Source organism: Myxocyprinus asiaticus, chromosome 47, assembly GCF_019703515.2.
Source record: "Myxocyprinus asiaticus isolate MX2 ecotype Aquarium Trade chromosome 47, UBuf_Myxa_2, whole genome shotgun sequence".
In the NCBI taxonomy this organism is placed as follows: domain Eukaryota; kingdom Metazoa; phylum Chordata; class Actinopteri; order Cypriniformes; family Catostomidae; genus Myxocyprinus; species Myxocyprinus asiaticus.
Window position 1 is genome coordinate 29,028,519 of NC_059390.1, and position 21,303 is coordinate 29,049,821.

Consider the following 21,303-nt stretch of genomic DNA (forward strand, 5'->3'; position numbering starts at 1 on the left):
TACGCGTTAAACATTACACCCTTTTTAATATTTGTATCAGAAACATTTGTAACAGTGGAGTTTTAACGTGTATATAAATTATATTTTTATGCTTTGACCTAATCCTCTATTGTTCTGGACTTGTATGGTACTGTTTGTGTGGTCTGTTGTTATGGTGTTGTTATGTGTTTCGTGTCACCTGTGCAAATGTAATTTCCTATGGGATAAATAAACTGAAACTGATACACTGAAAGTGAACTGACTTTGAATTGGTGGGCAAAAGTTTTTCAAATATTAATCAGATTTTAAAATAATTTTCACTACTTATTTTTTTTAAGAAATAATAATACCCGTTATCCTGCACTACTCATGCCAACTTTTCAAGAATTTCAGTGTAAGGGGGTTCAGTGGAAAGGAGGCGGCGAGAACCGGCTTGACAACTTAAATAATAATTTAATGAACAACTTAAACAAAAACACACAACCATAAACACACAGTACAGCTGCCTGTAATTCTCTCTCTCTCGAACTGTCATCCCCGTCCGCCTTTATCCCTCGCGCGCCCCATCAGGTTGATTGGGGACCGGGCATGCATCATTCCAGCCCGGCCCCGCCCTCCTCGGCTCTTAATGAGACATTGTTTTTTACTGTCTTTGTCTCTGTAAACTGCATTTTTAATGTATTTTTGAATATTTTTGTAGATCTGGACAAACAAACAACAAAATAGCATCATATCATTAAGTAAAAACGCAAATGTAATGTTCAACTTAAAGAGAGAAGCCACATTTTTTGTTTGGAAAAAAAACAAAACGATATACACTGGTGGCCAAAAGTTTGTAATAATGCTGTTTCTGAAGGAAATTGGTACTTTAATTCACCAAAGTGGCATTCAACTGATCACAAAGTATAGTCAGGACATTACTGATGTCAAAAACAGCACCATCACTATTTGAAAAAAGTCATTTTTGATCAAATCTAGACAGGCCCCATTTCCAGCAGCCATCACTCCAACAACTTATCCTTGAGTAATCATGCTAAATTGCTAATTTGGTACTAGAAAATCACTTGCCATTATATCAAACACAGTTGAAAGCTATTTGGTTCAGTAAATGAAGCTTTTCAATGTCTTTGTGTTTGTTTTTGAGTTGCCACAGTATGCAATAGACTGGCATGTATTAAGGTCAATATTAGGTCAAAAATGGCAAAAAAGAAACATCTTTCTCTAGAAACTCATCAATCAATCATTGTTTTGAGGAATGAAGGCTATACAATGCTTAAAATTGAAAAGGTGTACACTACAGTCTTCAAAGACAAAGGACAACTGGCTCATACAAGGACAGAAAGAGATGTGGAAGGCCAGATGTACAACTGAACAAGAGGATAAGTACATCAGAGTCTCTAGTTTGAGAAATAGATGCCTCACATGTCCTCAGCTGACAGCTTCATTGAATTCTACCCGCTCAACACCAGTTTCATGTACAACAGTAAAGAGAAGACTCAGGGGTGCAGGCCTTATGGGAAGAATTGCAAAGAAAAAGCCACTTTTGAAACAGAAAAACAAAAAGAAAAGGTTAGAGTGGGCAAAGAAACACAGACATTGGACAACAGATAATTGGAAAAGAGTGTTTTGGATCTTAACCCCATTGAGCTTTTGTGGGATCAGCTAGACTGTAAGGTGTGTGAGAAGTGCCCGACAAGACAGCCACATCTATGGCAAGTGCTACAGGAAGCGTGGGGTGAAATGTCACCAGAGTACCTGGACAAACTGACAGCTAGAATGCCAAGGATCTGCAAAGCTGTCATTGCTGCACGTGGAGAGTTTTTTGATGAGAACACTTTGAAGTAGTTTAAGAAGTTCTGAACATTTTGTTCACATTTTAATAGTAATTTTTCACTTTATTAATGTCCTGACTATACATTGTGATCAGTTGAATGCTACTTGGTGAATAAAAGTACCAGTTTCTTTCCATAAGAGCAAAATCTGTACATTATTCCAAACATTTGGGCGCCAGTGTATGTTAGGGTGAAAAAACATTGGCAAGCAGATAAAATATTATTATTATTTACATTTATTTCACTGCAATGTACATGACTGTTTAAATATTAAAAAAATCTTGATTCTTTAAATGTGTTACACACATTTTCTTTGTTGGATCATTGTTTTTCCATGTATTTTTTTTTTAATCAATGTGTTGCCCATATCCTGATATCACTCTCTAGCAAGAAAATCAAGATATCGCCCACCCCAAGTAATAAATATGAATATTGTAATTAATGTTGTATTGGGTAGCTGAACATCTATGCTACTTCTGGGCACATGATCAAAAATGTTATCTTATGGTATTTATATGTTTGTTTTGTTTTTTAAACACATGACCAATTCAGATTTGACCTTTTGTCCAAATGAAACAAGAGCTTGTGTTGCCAGATAATTTGTGGTGATATGAAATAATCCTGATGTTGTTTTTATTTCAGACATGTCAGACTTTAACGACTCTTTGAACGATGTCTCCAGTGACAGTTTCTGGGAGGTACATAACACACACACACACACACATTTCTCTGGACACATTTTTGATGAATTTCCAAAAAAACGACATTATTGGTATATGGTTATATTTAAAATATACAAATGTATTTTTAATGTACTTCATTTATTTGGGCCTGTTTGCTGGATATTTTTTTATTAAAATAATTTCATGATATGCTGAAAAATCGCATATATAAATATTTGTTGAGAAATGCCCTCAGATAGCAACAATTCAATATACACTACTGGTCAAAAGTTTTGAAACACTTGACTGAAATGTTTCTCATGATCTTAAAAATCTTTTGATCTGAAGGTGTATGCTTAAATGTTTGAAATTAGTTTTGTAGACAAAAATATAATTGTGCCACCATATTAATTTATTTCATTATAAAACAAATTTAATTAAAAAAAAAAAGTTTTTGAAATTGATGTCTTGGTCCAAATAATAAAGAAAAGCAGCCAATAAGTGCCCAACACAGATGGGAACTCCTTCAATACTGTTTAAAAAGCATCCCAGGGTGATACCTCAAGAAGCTGTTTAAGAAAATGTCAAGAGTACATGTCTGCAAATTCTGGGCAAAGGGTGACTACTTTGAAGATGCTAAAATATAACACAGTTTTGATTTATTTTGGATTTTTTTAGTCACAACATAATTCCCATAGTTCCATTTATGTTATTCCATAGTTTGGATGACTTTACTATTATTCTAAAATGTGAAGAAAAAATTATAATAAAGAATGAGTGTTTCAAAACTTTTGACCGGTAGTGTATAATGATTAAATAATTATAAATAGTTACATTTAAATAGTAATAAATAGAAAATATATGATAAATATAATAATTCATATAATTAAAATACAATTTATTAATGTGGCAGACGAGTAAAGCATTGATAAGACACTAAAAGTGAAGGCAATATATTGTTATTTTCCATATTACTGACCATAAGTCTATCATTGTCCTACAGTTCACAGAAATCAACCAGATTTAAACTAAACATATTTTCAATTTGAAAAATAAATTCTTTTAAACTTTGCTGTTTACAGCATGTAATTACAAAGTGTTTCCAATATATGTTGGCCAGAACCAATATTGAGTGTTTCCACATGGTCTTTCCTGTCAGGTGGGTAACTATAAGCGTACAGTGAAGCGTGTGGATGATGGGAACAGGTTGTGTAATGACCTGATGAACTGCATACATGAGCGTGCACGCATTGAGAAGAGTTATGCGCAGCAGCTCACAGAGTGGTCCAAACGCTGGAGACAACTCATTGAGAAAGGTACAGTGTTCTGTTCATGATGGACACACACATGTATGGTGATTTAACAGGACATATCACCTTTATGTAGTTTAAAACACTCAGAAAATCTTTCAGAATCCAATTCAGCATCCGTTCAGAAATGTTTGTCCCAATAAGTGAGTCATCTGTAACTCTGAAAGTATTTTTAGCATCTGTTAAAGGAACTTCCGGATTTGGTCATGTGGGAATATCTCTGTAGTTTCACTTGTGCAAACTTGTTGTATGATGGTCAACGCAGAACCGCACACAGTTACTAGTTAAGCCATCATATACAAATTAACTTCCCCCCAAACACACAATGCAATAAAAACACTCTCCGTCCACAGAGATGGACTGAATATGGGCTGTTGTTGGCATCAGAAATGCCATTACAAGCGAACAGTGTTGTAATAGAGTTCTGATAAGCAGGAAACATAAAGAGGAAATGAAAGTGAGGCAGTGCTCTTACTGTTTCAGCATACTGCGTCATTGAAGAAGAGATGTGGTTGAATATGCACTCTTGAACTTGCATTTAAATTGTCACTTTGATTCTGTAATGATGCATGCACATCAGTTGCATTGGAAAATTATATGTATATAAAAAATACTGGGTTATGAATATTCATCCTTCTTGAATTTACCTTTTATTTTCTTGAAGCTATGAACTAATAGTTTTACATTATGGAGATCAATTTTGTACGCATTGTAAATCTTTGCACGTTTAATGTTTGTGACCACGCATAATAACTACGATCTAAGATAATGATATCTTATGAACAGTGCACATTATTCTGTAGCCATATATATTAAAAATAGTTATTGGATATTTGATGTAGTTATTTAGATCATTTTGTTTATTATGGTGTAAAACAAGTGTTAGATTTCATGCTCAGGTTCAAATGTACTCTATTAAGAGAACTGCCCATTGATGTTCTTTCAAACATTGATAGACAACTTCCCTTCCATCCCTGATGTAATTGATATTTTTATGACATTTAGGTTGTCTACTGTTTTTAAAGTATGCCGTGATGCAAAGCTGTGCAGGACTTTGAGATGAATGTATTATAAAGGTCTCTGTTGGTGCTTGTATCAACAGTGCATTGCATCGGTGTTGAAACAGATATCCCAGGAATGCTGTCATTCCGTGTGATTGTGTAATCTGGAGTTTCGTAACTTTCTTGGATTCAGATTACTTCATGCATATATTCATTCTGGTAAATTTATTAGCACCACACCTCAGTCACCAGACAATGTTATGAGAAATGATCATTGACTTCGAGTGCTAGAATAGCTGGATGTTGTTTGGCCATGTAGCAAAGGACAAATCTTTTAGGATCAGGGGTGTCACGCACCAATTTTTTGAGGGGGCACCAGGGTCAGCCATCGCATTTCTCCATAAAATAGGTAACATCGAATAGAACCTTACATGAAATCACTCTCTCATTCACTATTCCCTGTATCCATCTGAGACCCTTGCATAACTGCTGTGTGCATTTTCCATTTCCCTTTTTAATTTGTAATTAGTAGCACCTAATTAACAAGCCAAAAAATAAATAAATCTAGAGCAAATAGTTTTCCTAAAAATGTATCAGGACAGCAGGACTAAGTTGTGAAATTTTAAGTAATTTCAAGTTATAGAAATATATAGATTTTTTTCATCAAATATGTGTCCAGGAGTGTTGGTTATTCATGTTTTTGAGACGTTATAGACATTACAGCTGATTTTCTATAAAGCGGAATTATTAATACTGATTAAAAGTAATGGCCAGCATCATCAAATCACTGTCAACCATGTTAAAATAAAATTCTACATTATAAATTCTGAATCTACATACTGATTATCACTGTCCCATGTCTGCCAAACTTGTTGAGTGATCCAAACATCATCTGCATCCTGAAACTGAACTTTTGGTCGGATTTTAGGAGATTAGGGGAGGTGAATGCACTTAGCTTCATAGAAAGCTATAGGATGCACTCTTGCTCCCTGTTTAGTGAATGACTTAACCTCCAGTGTGCTGTCTGTCTGCACTGGTCTCAGAACAGTTTGAAATGCACCTTATTTTCATCCTAACTCCATATAAAGCCTCTGAAAGCAACATTTTCCAGCTTTTGGATACGTCCATTGGTTCTCATTGTGATAATGCACAATGAATGTAGGATTTTTATGGAACATTAGTCCTGTTGCATTGTGTTTAACAGTGTGCCATTTCACAATAAATCGATGCAATTTTTAAAATGGCATATCAGATGAAACTAGAGACTCTACTCTTTTGACTCAGACATGTTTTAATATGAAAACGTAAGCTGGTTTCTTACCAAATGTAGTTTTGTTGCTGTTTCTCTGAAAGACAAACTTGGCTGAGATTGGCACCATGTTGTTTTGTCACATGACTAGGTGCATTGAAATTTTAACCCGTTAATGACAGCCTAGAGTTTCCTGAACTGAGATCAGTTGGTTTTTAAAAAAAATAATTACGCATAGCCTATAGCGAAGCCAAAATGTAATGTCCACACATGTGGATGCGGCGTCTCACTCTATATGATTGCCACACAACGCACCATGAGCCTTCAAAAGGTATACAATCCTTGGTATGATGAACAAACCCAAATGTTAGTGGTTTTTCACTCTCAAATCATGGACAGCGCTGAAGTTTAATACTTCTCATTAGGGGTTAAAAATGACAAGCTGTGGAAGCAATGGACACTACAGTCATGTGGATTGATTTGCATAAATGTCTGGCCTGCTTTCTCCTGCAGGACCTCAGTATGGGACAGTGGAACGGGCGTGGTGCGCTCTCATGACTGAAGCCGAGAAAGTGAGCGATCTGCACATGGAGATGAAAGCTGCTCTGATGGGTGAAGACTTTGAAAAGGTGAAGAACTGGCAGAAGGACGCATTCCACAAGCAGATGATCGGTGGATTCAAGGAGACCAAAGAGGTGGATGATGGCTTCCGCAAAGCCCAGAAACCCTGGGCCAAAAAACTCAAAGAGGTCCGTAGCTCATCACTGAACATGCTTTTCATCCTCCTCAATATTGTAATTGTGATTGAGTGTTTGAAGCTCACCAAGCATTGTGGCCATGATGTCAGGTGGATGCGATGAAGAAAGCATACCACACCGCCTTTAAGGAGGAGAAGAATGCCACCAGCCGAGAGACTACAAGCAAACTTGAGAACAACAACCCAGACGCGCAGAAGAAACTGCAGGAGAAGGTGGAGAAATGCCAACAAGAAGTTCAGAAGGTGTGTGCATGTGCTGTGTGTGTGTTTAAAGTGTGTTTAACTTTCTGCACTTTTACAGTGTGCTGATGGATTGTGTTTGTTGGGTTTCAGACGAAGGAGCGCTATGAGAAGTCTCTGGAGGAGCTGGATAAACTGACCCCTCAGTACATGGAGAACATGGAGCAGGTGTTTGAACAGTGCCAGCAGTCTGAGGACAAGCGACTGCGCTTTTTTAAAGAGTTGCTGTTGAACGTCAAACAGCATCTCGACCTCTCCACAAATCACAAGTATGAACATGCACACACTCAACATACATTTAAAATTTCACAGTTTGAACATCAAAAAGCTTCAAGGGAAGTGTGGAGTTCAACTGTAAGTAGAAATCATGTTCATTTTCTCCATAGGTTAATTGATTATTAATGATAACTGATAAAACTTTAAAGACAGAGGTTGTTCATCGATGGTATATGCTACTGTTGAAGTCATCAGCCCACATTATTTCAACTTCATTGTTTAAAAATCAAGTTTAATAGCAGAATTCCTGGTGAAGTACTACACTACCCATAATCCTAAAGAGAGATCAAGAGAGAATTCTGCAGCTCCACCCACTGTGAATGATGCAATTGAGTCTCCCTCCCTACGGTCTCAAACTACTTATACATTTGTATTTTTATTCATATTTTGCAATAAAATTAAAATATATTGTTTTTTTTTGTTGTTGTTTTTTTTATTCAATTACATTGAATTACATGCTTGATGGGATTGTAGTTCATTCCTTCATTAAAGACATTAAGTACACAGCCTTGAATTTTCAAATACTTTTTTGCATCAAATCAAAGTTTGTAATGTTGTGATTCACCTCGGAGCTGATTGGTTTAGTTTATGACACACATCTTTTCTTCTGAAGGATTCTATGAAATCCCTATGGAAGAAATGAATGGGAAAAATACTTCCGGAAGCTGTGCTTTGTGTTTCTTAAACCCACAACCTTGACAGATAGCAGCTTAACAAAATGTATTCATCTAAAGCACACTCTAACAAAAAAGTACCCATGGTATTGTCATTTATTTTGGCCATGGCATCACAAGTTTTTTTTTTGAACAACCAATTAAATACAGTGTTGCCTGACAATGAAAATCATTCTGTGCCATGTATTGGAGCACCACAACACTTTTATTTGATGTCAGTAATGTTAGTGTTTTTGAAGGGCAGGAATTGTGCTATAGTAATTCTAAGTGGGTGAGAAAATAGTCTGAATTTTGCATAGAGATTTAGTGCATGTGTGATATCATTATTCAAAGATCTGCATGTAAAACATTTGGATGGGAGTCAAAATGCACTCATTCAAATCTGCAAACGGTCATAGTTTTATTCTCACATATTCACAAGACAGTAAATATACAACACTAATACTGCTGTGCAGAGGCAAAACACAGTAACTACACATTTAGTCACAATCAAGTTACGAGTGATATCAGATCTCTTAAACTTTGAACTATCCTGTGACAGACGGCTTTGACTCGACTATGATCAGATTCAGAGAAAACAGAGTTAGAAGGTTTTATAATGCACAATCAAATCAAGTCATTGTGTTGGTGCTGTTACTGCATTTTGGCTTTGTATGGCTAAAAACGGAAGTGAAAATGCAATGCTGTTGTCTCGTGTCAGGTACAAGACTGTGTATCACACGCTAGAAGACACCATTCAAGGAGCTGACACAGAGGAAGACCTTAAGTGGTTCCGCTCGAACCACGGCCCGGGAATGCCCATGAACTGGCCTCAGTTTGAGGTGCGCACACACATACACATCAATTTTAACTCCCATAAACAGCACTCTTCTTGTGTGATATTATGTATTTTATACGATAGTTTTATAAGAAAGAATTTCAGATCAAGTATCAGCTGAAAATGGGTCAGTTCATTTGTATTTCTGCTCCACCAACAAAAATAATTCAGATAGAAGCTAGAGCATCAATCTTTGTGTGTCATCAATCAACACAGGACTGTACGCCGGACTGTAGTACAGCATATGCGAGTGGAGTGACAGAGATTTTACCTCAGTATTTGACATCAGAAAATGTTTATCCATTTACTCGACTGTTGGTAGTTTTTTTAGTCTGACCCGAAGGGTGTTAACTCTTCTGTTAATCTGCCTAGTGGGTGCAGTTATCAACCAAGAAGGGTAATCTCAAAGTGTCTGACAACAATGGCTGTTTAATTGTTTCATTGTTTAGCTCGTTTAATCTGTTGTTATACTAAAAGAATGAGATGTTATCAACTGTGTGTGTTGTAGGAATTGTCTATGGACTTGAATCGAACGCTCAGTCGACGAGAAACGAAGAGAAAGCACAATGATGAAGTTACACTGATGGGAATCAGTCAAACTGGAGATCAAGTTTCAAAAAGCAGCAGCAGGTAACAAGAACTAGCCCTAAACCAGTCCTCCATTCAACTACACAAGCAGAATATGGCGTCATATTTTTATCTGTTATTTAGATTGCAAATGTTTTGGAAAAGTGCAATGTGAACATATTTGTAGATGGTGAAGTTGTAATTACCTGAGACGTAAAAGGCATTTGGATCGTTTTGTTGTATTTGAAATAATTGAACAGTTATATTTATTGTTTTCTGACTAAATCTGTCCCAAAATGTATCCAGAAAGGTTTCTTGGTAGCTGTAGCAGTATGTTTAGACTCCTCTTGTGTAATCGAGCATTTCAAAGGCACAATTCAATGGCAGCTGTTCATGTCAAACCCATCAGACCTCAACATATATTGACATGCATTTATGTTTCCATGTGCTGTCTCAAACACCAGTTTAACCTGTCAGTAGTGGTAGACTAATAGGGGTTTTTCAATGGCTAAGACCGATATGTAGAGAGCAGAATGGCCGATATATATACGCCTATAAACATAATACAGTGTAACAACAGCAGCTCAGATGTACACAGTTTCTAAAGTAAAACAAACACTTATTTTATGCAATATTTATTTACTCAAATTTGCGTAAACTTGAAAAGAAAAAACCTGAAAAACAGAAAGTGTTGACTATCCTTTGACAAATCTATTGGTAGATTTTGGAACTGACGCAAGGGAAAGTGAAAACTTGTGTTAAATGGCCAAATGAACACAGTTATCAACAGTTAATGGCCAGTAATCGGCTGGTAAATCCGCCTGGCCGATATATCAGTTTTGACTAGTTGTTTTCTGTTCTTGAGTCCATTGCTGCTTTATTTCTCCTCATGACACACTAATAAGTAATTTATTTAGAGATAGACCAATAATCGGTTTGAACGATATTTTTAAACGTTATTTACACTTTTTTCCAACTAATCATTTATCGGCTCTGTAATATCGGGTGTACCGATAAAGATGACACAAAAGACTTTACATTTTAAATATTAGTTAGACTAAGGGATATTGAAACTAAAACTAGTCAAATTAATTCTTTGCAGACTGTTGTTAATAGGCCTAAAAGCAGAAATTAAACAAGAATTCAAAATCAGTTATGCATATTGGTTATCAGACACTTAAACACAAAAATAATCAGTATGTTATCGGCCATTAAAAATAAATATCGGGGGGCCTGGGTAGCTCAGCAAGTAAAGACACTGACTACCACACCTGGAGTCGCAAGTTCGAATCCAGGGTGTGCTGAGTGACTCCAGTCAGGCTTCCTAAGCAACCAATTTGCCCGGTTGCTAGGGTGGGTAGAGTCACGTTAGGATAACCTTCTCGTGGTCGCTATAATGTGGTTCTCGCTCTCGGTGGGGCACGTGGTGAGTTGTGCGTGGATGCCGTGAAGAATAGCGTGAGCCTCCACAGGCGTTAGGTGTCCGTGGTAACGTGCTCAACAAGCCACGTGATAAGATGTGCAGATTGACGGTCTCAAACGCGGAGGCAACTGAGATTCGTCCTCCGCCACCCGGATTGAGACGAGTCACTACACCACTACGAGGACTTAGAGCACATTGGGAACTGGGCATTCCAAATCGGGGAGAAAATCCCAAATAAATAAATAAATAAATAAATAAATATCAGTCGAATTGTTCAGTTACTGTGCAGCTTGTGTTTCTCATTAATGTTGACTTGTATGTTGTCCTTGTGCTGTTTTATACCAATAGAAAATCAAAGTTTCAAAAGTATTTTTATTTATTTATTTTTTTATTCTAATATTTAATTTTGCTGTGAGCTGTACATGACACACCAGCATATACTTCTGGAGTCCCTGACTGTTTTGGTTCAGGAGCTGTATAATGTTGTGTTGTGTGTGTGTGTGTGTGTATGTCATGTATGATGTGTGTATGTGACGCAGCACTTTCTCTATGTTGTTAGCTTGACTGTGCCATCTAGCACAGAACCAGCATGTTTAAACCCGTTTGACGATGAGGATGATGAAGATGAAGATGCAGCAGTTCATCCGCCCAAGAGCAGCCCTCAAAATACCACAACTGAACAAGTGGTTGCCAAAACGTTGGTGAACTCAAAGCACCTGTTATTATTCTGTGCTCTCTGTCTATGTGGCTCGCTCTCATGCACGCTCTCTCTCTAGCTCTGTTCCTCATTTCAGGTGTGTGTTTCTGCATGACTGCCCAGTGAACACACTCACACGTTCACTCACTGTGTCTTTTTACAGTATTGCTGAATGTGGCTGTGTCGGTACAATCATATATTTGAGTGTAGAGCCGAGGAGGGCGGGGCCGGGTTGGAATGAGACACTGGTGCCAGTGTAAGGGGGTTTAGAGGAAAGGAGGAGGCGAGAACCGGCTTGACAACTTAAATAATAATTTATTAAACAAAAACCCAACCAAAAACACACAACTAAAAACACACCACAGCTGTCTGTAATTCTCTCTCTCTCGAACTGTCGTCCCCGGCCGCCTTTATCCCTCGCGCGCCCCATCAGGCTGATTGGGGACCGGGTGTGTCTCATTCCAACCCGGCCCCGCCCTCCTCGGCTCTACACTGAGATATTAAACTCGGCTGTGAGACGGGCATTTCTCAGTGCGGTCAGACCCGCTAATGTGAGCTAATGTCATTCACTCTCTCACAGACACGCTAGATCTCTCAGTTACAGTCGTGATCCAGTTATTATATTGTGATGTATCGCGATATATTGAATTGTGACGAATGTGTCTCGATACATTGGGGTGGGTAAAAATATTGATATGTTAAAGTATCGTGATATTTTTCCTCGTGATATTGTATCGATATTTGGCATGCACACATTATTATTTACATTTTCCCACATGTATATTGTGGTGATGGGAAAAACTTTGCCAAATCGATCATGCTTTACACATAATCACCCTCCCTTACTAAAATGTATTACGATTTTACAGTAGTAACATTAACTGACGTATTTTGACAAAAATGATAGTATCATGTACAACCCCAATTCTGAAAAAGATGAGACAGTATGAAAAAGGCTAATAAAAACAAAAATGTAAATTTGTAAATTATATTCACCCTTTGCTATAATGATCCTTGCTTTTGAAGGACTAGGCTGTTTTTGGAGGCTGCTTATATATACTGAGATGATTGCCTCACCTGTTTAACATCTGTTTCACATCGCCATGTTATTTCAACTCGTCGGCTTGTTATTAGTCTTAAATTGCCCGTCTCAACTTTTTTGGATAAAAGTTAAGACAGTATGAAAAACGCTAATAAAAACAAAAAGAAGTGATTCGTAAATTATATTCACCCTTTGCTATATTGAAAGCACTACAGCTACACATTATATGATGTTTTACCTTGTGAATTTCAATGTTTTTTGAAAATGTCCAGTAATTTCAAATCAGATGATTGTAACACGCTCCAAAAAAGTTGGGACAGTCAAGTGTTTACCACTTTGAAACATCACCATTTCTTCTAATAACACTTATTAAGCATTTGGGCACTGAAGACACAAGTTTGTTACATTTAAAAAGTGGAATTTTCCCCCATTCATCCATTATGAAGGTCTTCAGCTGCACAATTGTACGGGGTCTTTGTTGCCATATGGTGTGCCTCATAATGTGCCACATATTCTCAATTGGACCCGCACCCACACTCTGCTTACACAGCCATGCACTTGTAATCCAGCCAGTATGTGGTTTGAAGTTGTCCTGCAGGAAAATGCTGGGACGTCCCTGAAAAAGATGGTGCTGGATGGCAGTATATGTTGCTCCAAAATTTTTACATATCTGTCTGCATTAATGGTGCCCTCACAGATGTGCGAGTTACCCATGCCACAGGCACTGACACACCACTGGCCCATATAGGCACTGGCTTTTGGACCTGATGCTGATAATAGCGTGGATGGTCCTTTGCCTCTTTGGCCCGGAGAACACTACGGCTGTGACTCGTCAGACCAAAAAATACAGTTCCACTGTTCTACTTTCCATCTAAGATGGGACCGAGCCCAGAGAAGTCGGCAGCTCTTCTGGACAGTGTTGATGTATGGCTTCTGCTTTTCATAGTAAAGCCTTAACTTGCATCTGTGGATGCGGTGGCAAATGCTGTTGACTAACAAAGGTTTACTAAAGTTATCCCAAGCCCATGTTCATGATATATCACAGATGAATGATGTATTTTTAAGACAGTGACGTCTGAGGGATCTGAGATCACGTGCATTCAGAAGTGGTTTTCGTCTTGCCCTTTACGCACTGAGATTTGACCAGATTCCTTGAATCTTTTAACTATATTGTGCACTGTAGAGGGTGAAATGCACCAAATCCTTCCAATTTGTCTTTGGGGAACATTGTTCTCAAAGTGCTGGATTGCTGACGTATCTGTTGGCAGATTGACAAACCTCGAATGATCTTTGCTCTTGAAGGACTAGGCTGTTTTTGGAGGCTCCCTATATACTATTACACGATTTCCTCATCTGTTTAACATCTGTTTCACATCACCTTGTTATTTCAACAAGTCAGATTGTTATTAGTCTTAAATTGCCCCCGTCTCAACTTTTTTGGAGCATGTTGCAATCATCTGATTTGAAATTACTGTACATAAAAAAAAAAAAAAAAAATGAAATTCAAAAGGTAAAACATCAAATAATGTGTAGTCATAGTGCTTTCAATATAGCAAAGGGTAAATATAATTTACAATTCACTCCTTTTTGTTTTTATTAGCATTTTTCATCCTGTCCCAAATTTTTTGGAATTGGGGTTGTACACCAAAAATAAAGAATTGCAATAATATCATATCGAGACCTAGATATTGATGATATATCATATCACCAGTTACCTTGTGATTCCCACCCCTACAATACATATCATGGGGTGGTTTGCAGTACTCAGCCTTACTTTTGCATGAGCTCTATGCCAACAGATATTTTACTCCTTGCTAGCATACTCGCATCACCCAGACATCTATCTGATGTGTGTTTACATCTGGAAGATGTGTTTTTGTTGTTGTTTGCTCATCTGCAAAACGTCTAAAAGATGTTTCTTCCCGGCTGTCAATAAGACATTCAGCAGATGTCTTTGAGATGTTTATGATTTAGAGTGTTTGTAAATCTGATCTGTTTAAGATGTTTAGCAGATGTTAATTAGATTGTGATGCTTTCCAAATGAAACGCTCTTAAACAGACATCTCGGAAATGTACGTTGTTATAAAGCTTATTATCGCCTATGAAATTAGGATATACACTAAGTTTAACAAAGATTTATGGACATGTGGGTGATGTCTGGGTGATGGACGTGTGCTCTCAGGGTATGTTCTGATTGGCTGTGATTTTAGACTAGGACTGGGTTAAATAAGGAAATATATCAATATTTTTCAGCATTTTGACAATATTCAAAATAATATATTAATCTTGATATTTATGTATTTGCTCTGAAATAGTTCACAAGGGTGATGTTGGATTTTTTGGAACCATCATTTCAGCCAAGCACCATTCGATTCAAAATGTTTAATGCAAGAATCAAGGTGTGATGAAACGAATCGTTGTGTACTGACACAGGAAATTTAATGTCCAAATAATCCTCATGAAAGACACACTTATGAAAGTTTACATTGATAAAATGAAATATTATCACCCAACTTTGGAGAGGACAGGAAAATGACTCTGGAGACTGGATAGGACAGGATATGACTCAGTGTGGGAAATATATTCATAACAAATATTTGCCTTTTCAAAAAGCAAACATTTATTCAGGTGTGAGCACAAACTGTGTTTTGTTTCAGGTGTGTGTGTGTGTGTGTGTGTGTGTGTGTGTGTGTGTGTGTGTGTATCGTGCAGTTCTCTGGCACTGTCTGCCATTTGGTGGTGATGTGACAAACTGCATCCGGCCTCTGATGTTCAACTGCATGTGCTGTTTTTCTGCTCTTCATTATATTTGCCTCATCACAGCTCTGTGTTAAAAAGCACACCTCAAATTATGCTTATGACATCGTAACTACCTGATGAATCATAAATAATTGATGTGTGAATCTGAAAATGAAGTCTGTTACAAAGGCAGAGCTGTTTTCAGGCATTTGTATTAACCATGTATGTTTTGTGGCTTGTGTTGCCTTCTTTCTCCGTTTGTGATTTTATTCAGTGTCTTAGCTGACCGTGTTTTTAACGTGTCCAGCTCACAAGTGTTTTATTCCTGTCTTTCTCAGTGCCATTAGTGTGGAGAAGAGGGTTGATTGGTCAGACGAGGAGACGGGGAATCCTTTCGTGAGCTCAAATGCTAATGGCAATCCGTTTGATGAGGAGCCGTCTTCTCCTGAAGTGTCCGTACCCGTTCGCGCTTTATACGATTACGAGGGGCAGGAACAGGACGAGCTGAGCTTCAAAACAGGTGTGAGGAGTTTGTCTGACAGGGAAACATTTCAGTGCCACACACTTTGATGTCGTTATAAAATTAAATGATACAGTTATAAAATGGATGGCTCCGCCTCTGAATTCTGATTGCGCCACCTTGAAGTAATGATGTATGTGATATGAATAATAATATGAATATGTTTCATATAGCACTAAAATAGACATGACTTCTATCAAATGAAAGCTCTCGTTCTCAGGAATGCAACTGTGAATGATTATCAGAAGAGTCATGAAGTAAAATATGATCTCTGTAAGACAACAAAGAAATGTCTCATGTCAGCTCTGATCACTGCTTTTGTAATCTTACTTTACACTGTTTTCTTCTAAATGAGACATTTTCTACTTTCTGTGAGTTGCTGCGATATATAATCCAGTCTAATATCTCAGATGTCCAGAACAAAATATGCCATCCAGCAGGAAAAGCATGATAAACAGTCATTGGCAAAACAGGTTTGTGGAATATAAGACATATTATACAGGATCTCAACTTTCCAACGACACCTAGATTGAGCTTCTAGTCCACTCAGAGGCCGAGATGTTCGACAAAACAATGTGGGTGGTGCATGAGATCACAAACAGACTGAATGTCTATTAATGAGTACATGGCAAGTGTCCAGCTGCATTAGAGTGCTTCCTGTATTCACATCTGTATATTGTCATGGAAAGTGAAAGAGGAGCATTTCTTTTTCCTAGAACTTGCTGCCATCTAGTGGAATGAACGAACACTTCTAACCGGGACACAGAGCAAACAGAGCCTCAGAATTAAAAAATACATGTTAAGCGTAACATTGTAAACATTGCTTCTTTTATTTAAAATAAGACAAATATTTTGCAGTTAGTCCACTGTATGTTTGTAAGGTTTAGAGCTTTTACATTTTTGTGTGAAAAATGCAGATGGAAGCCAAAACAAGCAGTAGAGCTCAAGATGTTTTTTTTGCATTTGTGTCTTTCATCATATTGTTAATGCCACTGTGTTATAAAAGCAATAAGCTTCTCGATACCTTTGTTACAGTGATTCTACTGTGGTTAATGGGGTATCACTGTAACACATGGCCTTATATGGTTATTGCTTTGTATCGGAATGATATTTGACAGAATATCTCTACTATTCATTTTGGTTTCGGAGTACCTTGAATATTATATTACTTATTATATTTATATTCTTTAGAATTTGGAATTCTGTTCTGTGATGCTGACTGTCTGTTCATGTGTCATCGCAGGAGAGGAGTTCACTAAAATTGGCGAGGAGGACGAGCAGGGCTGGTGTAAAGGACGTCTGTCAGACGGGACAATTGGACTCTATCCTGCCAATTATGTAGAAAGCGTTCAGTGAGCGTGACCGATGATTGTATTTTACGCCAGTAGAGATTCTTACTGAATGCTCATCTGTACACTGATCTGACGCGCTACAGACAGTCAACTCTTCATTACAGGCCACTGATCAGCATGAAAGACAGTCATTAGAGAACAATTAATCAGATCGTCTCATCTCACCACTTATTTAAAACAAATCACAATTAAATTGCAATAGAAATGTGGAGTATAATCTTAAAGAATATGGAAAATACAGGTTTTAATGCAAAACAAAAGCGTGACATTCACTTTGCACTATTGTATTCTTAAATTTCATATTTTTCTTCACTTGATTTTATGAGCGGAACATTTATAAAGTCCCATTTAACTGCCATTTTACAATTTTCTTAAATTAGGAAAAACACGCGTTCCTCTTGCCAAACTCCACTGATTCAGAGCGATAGGTGCTGCTCAGGGTTCAAATTCTAAATGTCTAGATCAAATGCTGAATTTACTTTTTTTAGAAAGATATTTTTTTAAATGCTTCTTTGATTTTCATAATTTAAGTGTAAAAAGCAGACAAATCGAAATGATTTGATTATATTTACCTGCTTCTTTCAAATGGCCCTCGTTGACTGAAAAAAACAACAAAAAAAACAGATCAACAAACTTCTATATAAACCCTGTGTTGACACTATATGTGACATCTGTTTGAGGAGTGGCACTGCTTTAATTCATTTATCACACAGAATACTGTGCCCGCTAGATGCCGTGTAATATCTTCATTTTTGACCTCTTGTGTACTCACATTGTTTTATTTGAATTTCTCTGTTATTGTCGTTTGTTTTAGGAGTCTCACTGTCGGCTGTACCTTCACCTGCACTGGACATTATGCTGTAGTTCAATACTAGAACATGATAAATGATTGTGTGGAAAACTGCCTCATATATATTGAGTTTCTCACACAGATAGAGCGGCTACAGAAGTGAGCATGTATATAGCAATATTCAGCACGAATTGAAAGGAAACGGGGTGTTATGAGTTTAAATATGGAGGATTGTTATGAAATATGCCTCAAGTGCTTTGACTAATGCTGTGATTCACAGTCAGAATGTATATGAAATGAGCGCTGTCATGTATTCATTGCTTTACAGTTTTTAGAAAATATAAATTAGACTACCCAATGCCACCAAACCTCTCTGGTGGTCTTTACATTGAGATGTGAGCGTGTGAGTGAGCGTGTGAGTGAGTGTGTGAGTGAGTGTGTGTGTGTGTGAGTGTGTGTGTGAGTGTGTGTGTGAGTGTGTGAGTGTGTGAGTGTGTGTGTGAGTGTGTGTGTGAGTGTGTGAGTGTGTGTGTGAGTGTGTGTGTGTGAGTGAGTGAGTGTGTGAGTGAGTGTGTGAGTGAGTGTGTGAGTGAGTGTGTGAGTGAGTGTGTGAGTGAGTGTGTGAGTGAGTGTGTGAGTGAGTGTGTGTGTGAGTGTGTGTGTGTGAGTGTGTGTGTGAGTGTGTGTGTGAGTGTGTGTGTGTGTGTGTGTGTGTGTGAGTGTGAGTGTGAGTGTGTAAGTGTGTGAGTGAGAGTGAGTGAGTTGCAATATTCTCACATGGATATTTTCACCAATGAGCAGTACTTGAATGAAATGGACAAGTTTATATGGAATGAATGAATTGAATATCATTGTACACACATGGTGACATGTTCAGTTTGCAAAATTCAGTCACACAGTTTGGAAGTTATTTCATTTTGGATATTGTCAAATTGGCAATAAATAAACAGAACTTTTGTTTCTTTGACTGTTATTGTTATTATTTTATTATTGCATTTATTGGTAACACTTTACAATAAGTTTGTATTTGTTAACATAGTTAAAAACATGAGTGAACATGAACTAACAATGAACAATAATTTTACAGCATTTATTCATCTTGGTTCATGTTAATTTGAATATATACCAATACATTTTTACTATTAAAATGGAATATGTTAACATTATTTGATGCATTATGAACAGTGAGCAATTGTAATATTATAATTTAACATGAATCAGGATTGACAAAGACTGTTAAAATATTGTTAATTATTAGCTCATGATATCTCATGCATTTACTAAAGTTAACAAATACAATCTTACTGTAAAGTGTTCATGTCATTTCTTCATATAGATGGTCAGATTGTATGGGATCAAAATCCTGCCAAATGTATTGCTGTCACGGATCCAAAAATAGTAAGTTTTTTGAATCATTATTTTGATTCACCAAAATAATAAGCATGAATTATAAGCACAGATCGAAAAATAACAAGCATGAATCAAAAATATATAAACACATTTAAAATATGCTGCCAAAAAAAATAAAAAATTAAAGCAAAGTCATCAGAACTGCAAACATAATCATGTTTTCCTTGGTTATGTTCCCTGTCCAAATACAAACAGCACATCACATGCCCCACCAGAGACAGGAACATACTGGATCATTGTTACACAACAATAAAGGATGCATATCGTTCTGTTCCTAGAGGAGCTTTGGGACTGTCTGATCACTGTCTGGTTCATCTTCTTCCAACCTACAGGCAGAAATTAAAATCAACCAAGCCAGTAGTAAGGACTGTAAAGAGATGGACCAATGAAGCAGAGCGGGAACTACAAGCCTGCTTCGATTGCACGGATTGGAGTGTTTTTGAGGCTGCAGCCACAGACCTGGACGAGCTCACAGATACTGTTACATCATATATCAGTTTCTGTGAGGATAAGTGCATTCCTACTAGGACTTATTTAAAGTTCAACAATGACAAACCGTGGTTTACAGCAGAGCTCAGGCAGCTTCGTCAGGCCAAAGAGGATGCTTACAGGGGTGGGGATAAAGTCTTGTTCAATCAGGCCAGGAACACACTGAACAAGGACATAAGAGTGGCTAAAAGAAGATACTCTGAGAAGCTGAAAAACAGGTTTTCAGCTAACGACCCCTTATCAGTGTGGAGTGGCATGAAACAACTAACAAATTACAGGACTCCTACCCCCAACCCTGTAGGGAACCAACAACTGGCTGACGACCTGAATGTGTTCTACTGCAGATTTGAAAGGCCCAATCTCACACCCCACACCCACTCTGACCTTCACTTCACACAAACACCAACACCTCCTGCAACCCCCCTCCTCCCCCCCGCTACTCAACCTGCACTTAAGATCTGTGAAGATGATGTGAGCCGCGTCTTTCGGAAACAAAAGACGAGGAAAGCTTCAGGCCCAGATGGCGTCTCACCAGCGTGTCTTCGATCCTGTGCTAACCAGCTGGCCCCAATCTTCACACAGATCTTCAATAGATCACTAGAGCAGTGTGAAGTCCCATGCTGCTTCAAATGCTCAATCATTATTCCTGTCCCAAAGAAACCAAAAATCACAGGACTTAATGACTACAGACCTGTCGCCCTGACGTCTGTGGTCATGAAATCATCTGAGAGACTGGTGTTGGCCCACCTGAAGAACATCACTGGACCCTTTCTAGATCCCCTTCAATTTGCTTATCGAGCAAACAGATCTGTGGAGGATGCAGTCAACATAGGACTGCATCATATCCTGCAACATCTGGACAGACCAGGGACATATGCAAGGATCCTTTTTGTGGACTTCAGTTCGGCTTTCAACACCATCATCCCAGCTATACTCCAGAATAAATTACACTAACTCTCTGTTCCCACGTCTAACTGTCAGTGGATTACCAGCTTTCTGACAGACAGGCAGCAGCTTGTGAGACAGGGGAAACTCACTTCTAGCACCTATACAATCAGCACTGGTGCCCCCCAGGGATGTGTGCTCTCCCCACTACTCTTCTCCCTCTACACCAATGACTGCATTGCCAAGGACCCCTCTGTCAAGCTCCTGAAGTTTGCAGATGACACCACTGTCATCATCCTCATCCGAGATGATGATGAGTCTGGTGATGATGAGTCAGCTGGCTGTCTGGTGCAGTCAAAACAACCTTGAGCTGAACACGCTCAAAATGGTGGAGATGATTGTGGACTTTAGGAGGAACACCCCAACACTGACCCCCCCCCCCCCACCACCACCACCATTCTAAACAGCACTGTGGCAGCAGTGGAGTCATTCAGGTTCCTGGGCACTACCATCTCACAGGACATGAAGTGGGAGACCCAAATTGACTCCATTGTCAAAAAGGCCCAGCAGAGGTTGTACTTCCTTCACCAGC

General features: G+C 38.1%; 2 protein-coding genes across 4 annotated transcripts in view; both read left to right on the forward strand.

Moving 5' to 3' along the window:
* Positions 1-18,894, forward strand: part of LOC127437008 (protein kinase C and casein kinase substrate in neurons protein 2-like) — a 50,693-nt gene extending 31,799 nt beyond the window's left edge. Inside the window, exons 2-11 of one of the 3 annotated variants that reach the window (XM_051691592.1) lie at positions 2,454-2,509; positions 3,633-3,789; positions 6,547-6,782; positions 6,881-7,033; positions 7,124-7,299; positions 8,681-8,801; positions 9,306-9,427; positions 11,347-11,484; positions 15,604-15,785; positions 17,029-18,894. In XM_051691592.1, coding sequence (XP_051547552.1) covers positions 2,456-2,509; positions 3,633-3,789; positions 6,547-6,782; positions 6,881-7,033; positions 7,124-7,299; positions 8,681-8,801; positions 9,306-9,427; positions 11,347-11,484; positions 15,604-15,785; positions 17,029-17,141 — 1,452 coding nt within the window. In that variant the 5' untranslated portion in view covers positions 2,454-2,455 and the 3' untranslated portion in view covers positions 17,142-18,894. The remainder of the gene's footprint in view (positions 1-2,453; positions 2,510-3,632; positions 3,790-6,546; positions 6,783-6,880; positions 7,034-7,123; positions 7,300-8,680; positions 8,802-9,305; positions 9,428-11,346; positions 11,485-15,603; positions 15,786-17,028) is intronic. The other 2 variants (XM_051691593.1, XM_051691594.1) reach the window with 2 other exon arrangements.
* Positions 18,895-19,011: 117 nt separating this feature from the next.
* LOC127437015 (uncharacterized) lies at positions 19,012-21,140 on the forward strand. The gene is made up of 2 exons (XM_051691615.1): positions 19,012-19,325; positions 19,533-21,140. The coding sequence occupies exons 1-2, from the start codon at positions 19,245-19,247 to the stop codon at positions 20,778-20,780; spliced, it is 1,329 nt and encodes a 442-aa protein (XP_051547575.1). The 5' UTR covers positions 19,012-19,244; the 3' UTR covers positions 20,781-21,140.
* The last annotated feature ends 163 nt before the right edge of the window (positions 21,141-21,303 follow it).

Coding starts and splice junctions, on each gene's coding strand:
- LOC127437015 (XM_051691615.1), top strand. CDS start 19,245: ATGTCATTTCTTCATATAGATGGTCAGATTGTATGGGATCAAAATCCT. Junction 19,326..19,532: donor CTGTCACGGATCCAAAAATA/GTAAGTTTTTTG, acceptor AAATACAAACAG/CACATCACATGCCCCACCAG.